Source organism: Frankliniella occidentalis, unplaced genomic scaffold (genome assembly GCF_000697945.3).
Source record: "Frankliniella occidentalis isolate FOCC.00 unplaced genomic scaffold, Focc_3.1 Scaffold2171, whole genome shotgun sequence".
In the NCBI taxonomy this organism is placed as follows: domain Eukaryota; kingdom Metazoa; phylum Arthropoda; class Insecta; order Thysanoptera; family Thripidae; genus Frankliniella; species Frankliniella occidentalis.
The window spans coordinates 846-7051 of NW_026269259.1; the positions used below are offsets into that span (position 1 = coordinate 846).

The 6206-nt window shown below is 59.7% G+C and overlaps 1 protein-coding gene across 1 annotated transcript; it reads left to right on the forward strand.

Moving 5' to 3' along the window:
- Positions 1-949: 949 nt before the first annotated feature.
- LOC113202787 (uncharacterized) lies at positions 950-3824 on the forward strand. Its single transcript, XM_026417189.2, has 2 exons — positions 950-1882; positions 2320-3824. Exon 2 carries the CDS (start codon positions 2323-2325, stop codon positions 3688-3690), a length of 1368 nt encoding a protein of 455 aa, XP_026272974.1. The 5' UTR covers positions 950-1882; positions 2320-2322; the 3' UTR covers positions 3691-3824.
- The last annotated feature ends 2382 nt before the right edge of the window (positions 3825-6206 follow it).

Below are 6206 nucleotides of genomic sequence, written 5' to 3' on the forward strand. Positions count from 1 at the left end.
ATGTGTGTGCGGAGCTGTCGCCTCCCCTCTCTCCCTCTCTCTTTCTCTCTCCTCCCCGCTCTGACGGACGGCCCGGCCGCGCGGGCGGCAGCGGGCGGCGGGAGGCTTTGGGCACCGGGACCGGCCGGGACCACATGCACTGGCGCGGCCTGCCTGGTAGCTACAAACTGTAATCTCCCACTTCCGCCCGCCGCTCTCCGCGCCCCGCTCCCGCTCCACCTTGTCCCGCCACAGCGGCAGAAGCCCCCCTGCAGTGTCCCACCACCACCTCACCCCGCCGCCATAGGCTCAGCCACTGCCCCTATAAGGAGCATTCTCTGTGAACCGCTGATAGAGAGAGAGAGGGGGGGGGGGCTCCAGGATGGACTGAGCGCTGACAGAATTGCCTGGTCAAATGATCTGCTCCGCACGTTGAATTGGGCGTCGTCACAGATCCTGCAAAGGGAATTCCCCGGATGGCGAAGGCGACAAAGAGGGGGGCACCGTTGGACGGGGCCTGCCTAGGGGTGGGTCCTCCTGCCCCCCAAACATGCCGTGCCGTGACCCGACTCCATGCCCCAGGCCGCGGACCGTTGGTATCAGGAAAGGGGGGGGGGAACAAGTCCGAATATGACATTAAGAACAAAAGAAAACTCGCATCGTTGATAGCGCTATCATTCTTTTGCTGCGCATCGGCGTTTTGGTGGTGCAGCACCAGCACCCGAGCTAGAAAAAATATTTCCATCATCTTCGAATGGATATCGCCTGGGTTCGAACCCGCACGTCAGGCCTGACATCTTGGCCCACGATTCAGTGATTCACCCTGGCCGCAATACGGCTGAAAAACAACAGTTATCGCGGCAGTATCTCAACTCGATGCCATCACGGCCGTCCCTCTGGTCCGGTCCGCGCGAGCTTTGCCCCGGCAGCGGCCATTTGTGACGTATAGGGGGTGCGTATCTCGGAATCACACACATACACGGGCATCTCGCTGTGTTAAAATCGACGACAGTGTGAGGCGCGCGCGTGCGTGTGTGTGTGTGCGTGTGTGTGTGTGCTGTTATCGTCGTGTTTGACCGCGCACCTAAGCGAGTGAACGCCAGCCTTTACTTCCCAGTCAGATAAAAGGGGGACAGAGACAACCCGGTGGCGCACCAGATCAGATTACATCATTTTCAGTTTGCAAAGGAGGGCCCTGCTCTTTGTCATAGGCAATCCACTTGCAAACGTGCATATGCGGTACAGTACGACTACGAAAGTGCGCGACGCTGAGTCAGCCTCTGGTACACCACATCTCATGCTACACACCTATGAACCTACTATACCTAACGCCACCTACCGGATATGTCAACCTGCTGGCTGCTCCTGCTGCTCCCAGCTTATCCCAGCAGTCTGCGCTGGTGAATTTGGTCTAAGGCTAAGTAAAGTATGGTGTTCGCCCGAGGGGCGATGCAGTGTTGGTTGCCTACGTACAGGGATGGTGTAGCACAAATTGCCTATCTTTCAGGTGGCTCACTAGAGGCCACAGGGCGCGATCCCCCCCCACCCCCACCCCCCCACTGTGGGTGGGTGTCTTGTTGCTTTGACGAAATAGGGTAGGCTATTTCGTCCAAGTATCGGGCGTGCCTTGGTCTGTTTGTAAGTTACATGATACAGATCGAGATTTGGATCAGGGCGCACTATTTTCTCATACTAGTACTAGCGGACGCAGACACCGGAGGCGCCATGATGGCTGTGATTGGTCGAAATCTCCAGTCTCTTGTTGTCAGCTGCTGAGGTGTTCGGTGTTCGGAACTGTTTACTTCACCGACCCCAGACCACACTGTCGCAGCCCACACGCTGTCTAGCTCCGTCCGACCGAGTGCCATCGATTCAACGCCAAAGAATTGCCCAACTGAACGAGGTAGGCGCGACGGTAGTTAACAGCCGTCTGCTCGAACCACCGCGCATAACGAACCATTTTAGGTTAAGGTGGCCCTCCAATGAAACTTGGAACCCATCACCCATCAGTTCAGATTTTGCTGTTTTTGATGCTGCCCGAGTTTTCCTATATGTAATTTGGAAGTTTAGTAATGCAATAAATACATTTTCACAAATTATGAACATGTTTGAGTACGGGCCTTCTCATAAATGATAGGTACTGACGGGTTCCTAATAGAAGCACCCTGATTCCCGCAAAATTTGTGAAACTGTGTTTATTGCATTACTTAACTTCCAACTTACAGTTAGCAAACTTGGGCTGCATCAATAACAGCAAAATCTGATATGATGGGTGATGGGTTCCAGGTTTCATTGGAGGGCCACCTTCAACTTGTGTGTGCCTCCTCCTCTGTCCCCCAGGGCATGGAGGCGCTTCCGGACGACGCGCTGCTCGAGGTGATGCAGTACCTGGACATAGCGGACCTACTCGCCTGCCGCCTCGTGTGCCGCCGCCTCGGGTCCCTGGCGCTGCTCCCGGAGCTCTGGCGGCATCACAGCATCGATATCGACGACGTCTACCCTGACGACGGCGAAATCCCCCGTTACAGCATCTGTGCCGTGCTGCGGTTGGCGCCGTGCCTGCGCTCGTGGCACGTCTGTCTCCCGGAGAAGTATCACACGATGTTCGCCACGACCAGGTGTGCCGTGAACAAGCTAACATTGTGGATGCGTCAGGTGGATGGAAAAGGAGCACTGCAAGCAAGCCTCCTCATCCGCAACCAGGAGGCGCTTGGACGGCTAAGGAGGCTTAGTTTGGGTCTGGGTAACGCTGTGGTGTACTACTGTGTTAAGGATACCGCGGACGCCTACGAGCTGCTCGGGACGGTGGCGTCTACGTCCCGCCTAGAAGAGCTTAGTATTACAGGATTCCAGCGCTACCCACAATCCACACTGGCCGGTCTTGACAGGTCCTTTCTCGGTGCGTCCCTGAAGAGCTTTGAGCACGATCCGAGAAGGCCGGATGCGGAGCCTTTTTGCCAGTTTATTCTGTCCACGCACGCCTCCACCTTAGAGTCTATTGATCTCGATGAACACGCCCAGACCTCGACGTCGACTGCAACTCTCCTGGCGGGAATGCCGAACCTTCGTAGTCTGCGGTGTGGCATGATGCCCGGGCTGGAGGCCGTGGCCGGGTGCGAGCTGCTGCGGGACCTGGACCTCTGCGTGGCTTACGACGGCGAGGCCCGAGCCGCTGCCGAGTTTCTTCGCCGAGCCACCCAATTGGTCAAGCTGACGCTCCGGTATGATGAATCAAAGGCCACCATGGTCCCGGCCCCTTCCCCTGACATGGATTTTTTGCTGGCCCTGGCCGCGACCGGGCGCTCCCACCTGGAGGAACTGGAAATCTACGTGGATATTTGGGAGCACCACTACTTCCCTCAGCAGCAGGCTCTGCTCAAGGCGCTGCCCCGCCTGCCGGCGCTCAAGCTCCTGAATGTGGAAGCCAGGACCGAAGACGATATCCTGCTCGGCATCACGCCCGCCAACGCACCGTCCCTGCGCACCCTCCAGGTGTTCAGAATGGACCTCGAGTGTTCGCACGACGCACTGCACCGAGACGCGGTGCAGAAATGCCTCTCCTTGAACCCGGAGCTGAAGTTGATCACCTATGCGCCAATCTATTGCTACAGAGATGATCGTTGCGCGTGGTGTTTGCTGGGCTGCCACCAGGAGATGCGGGATGACTCGGACCCAGAACGTGTCGACTATGTCACCATTCCTCGGATTTAATATTATTGTAGAATAATTAAAATATTTTTCATTCAAATTTGTTAATGATTAATTTTGAAATATCAGCTCCTTCTATCTATGTAAAAGTTGGGTGTCCAGCTATTATGTCCTAGAAATTACCAATTACATTGTAGACGAAGACGCGTATCCAGGGAATCCTTTATTTGCCGATGGGCAAACTGTTGTTTTTTTGTTGTTGTTTTTTTGTTGTTTTTTTTGCAAAACTCTTGGGCGCTGATTCAAGAGGGGAGAAATCTGCCACTCGTACTCGCGTGCCATGTATCACTCGGTTTGACTCCCATGTCTTCCTGCTAGTACATGCGCATGCGCGCCGGCCTGATCCGCGAGGTACCATCCCTCGGCGCGTACGGGTTGTAAAACAGCTCCCTCTTGTCGACGAGTGCTGCCCGCCGGAGTGGCGCCAGCAGGGGGTTTAGGGGCGGGCGGGCGCAGGCGCAGCGGGGCAAGGCGCACGTGCACAGGGGCGGGCACCTGCACACCCGCGCGGCAGCACCCTCCGGCCGTCCGGCTACCATCAGGCGCGCGCCTGACCCCGCCGCCGCAGCCGGTCGTGACGGACGCCGGGGGGCAGGAGCACCGTCCACAGCGTCCCCCGGCCACCGACGATCTGCTATCACTCCGTGTGCTTGACTCCTGCGTCGCTCTTCGCCGGGTGGCCTGCGCGTTCGGCGGCGACAAGTGCACGACGACGCAGTTCTCGGAGTGTCTACGCGAAGACAATGTGAGAGAGAGAGGGGGGGGGGGGATAGAGGGATTGATGGATGTGGGCTGAGGTAGGCCAGCCCGCCGGGCGTGCGCGCGCTGCGGGTCTGCCTACCTTGAGGGTGCACGGGGCGCCGCCGGGGGGACGCGTCGCGCGCCGGGCCCTCCGCCTCGAGTGGGGCGGCACCTGCGTCAGCGCCCCACTGCTGCCGCCAGCGGCGGAGCAGGTCGAGGACCATCATCGTGCTCCGCCAGCAGGTCAGAGGTCAGCGAGGTGCAGCACCTGCAGCTGACGCCAGGCGGAGGAACAGGTCGAGTACCACCATCGTGCTCTTACAGCAGATCAGCGTGGTCCCCGCGGTGGCGGAGCGGAGGGCCCGCCCCGCCGCCTCGTCCTTCTCGGCCTGCCGTGCCACCGCCCTGCACAACAATGCGGCCGCCCTACCAGTGCGGCGTCGTGGCCGGGCGTGGGTGGCGCACGGTCCTCTCTCTCAATGTGCGCAGCAGGCCTGCTGGGGATGGAGGGGAGGGTGACGGGGCGGATCAGGGGCCGAGGCACGCTGGTGCAGCGGGGGCCGGACACCGCCGAGCTGGAGCTGGACCTGTCCGTGCGCTACGGTCGGCTGCGGCTCCGGCAGGGGGTGAGGAGGCGGTGCTGGGTGCGCAGCGCACGGTAGTGCGCGTGCAGGGCAGGGCACTACTAGCCCACAGTTCGCGTCCGACAGGCGGAAGACGTCGCCAAGGAGCAGAAGAAGGCAGAGGGCCCACAGGGGACGCCGCCAGAGGACTCCGGGGTCGAGCCGGGCGAGCTGCGAGCAGGCTTTCGATCTGGCGTCAGCAGCAGCCACAGTAGTAGCAGTAGTAGTAGCAGCAGCAGCAGCAGTACTGAAGGCGCCGTCGGGGCCAATGGCGACGGCCACCTGGTGCGCTGTCCGTGCTGCGGATGCTTCGGCGGCCGCGTCCCCCAGGAGTGGCTGCCCCGCAGAGCCGCCAAGTCCGCGTCGGCCACCCCTCCTCGCGCGAGGAGACGCGAGGGGAAGTCATCAGTTTCCGATGTGAAAGGTAACATGGCAACGACTAAATCAACTTCAATGCTACTTTTTCACTTGAAAATTTCCTACGCTCCTACGGTCTTAATGTTTGGCTTATGATTCTGACGAGGTTTCTAATATTTTTGCTTGACCGACCGAAACTCAGAGAAACCCACCGCGCACTGCCCCGTCCACTGCTCCACTGCCGGAGCGCTCACGCGGCGTCGGCCACAGAGAGCGCGGTGAGCTCCCGTCCCCACCGTTCCCAAAAGGTGCAGGGAGTGAGACCTATCTCCCTAACTCCCCCCTATGACCTGTAGTGCGCCTGGCCCTCGGCCCAGCCGCTCCTCGTCCAGCTCGAGCTCCCCGAGCCCGAGCACGCCGGTGACGCGGCTGGCGCGAGCGCAACCGTCCCGCGCGCGCCAAGGACACCGTCCGAGCCCGCTGTCGTCGTCCTCGTCCGATTCGGCAATCCCTGGGGATCGGGTTGGTCTGGGCCGACTTGGTGGCCCTCCCCTAAGGGGAAGTTGCACAGACAGCACCCGCGCGCCCACCCGGCAACCAACCACGTCGCGAACGCTGCCGAGCGGACCGGCGTCTTCACCGTCTTCGCGGCAGAGCGGGCATCAAAAGTACCACTGGACGTGCAACATGGTGGGCGACGTGAACACGGGCTCGAGTGAGCGTGAGCGCAGGCCGCCCAACAGAAAACCGTCCAAAAAGGACGTTTCGTCGCAATAGTTTTTATTTTTTATTTTTTTA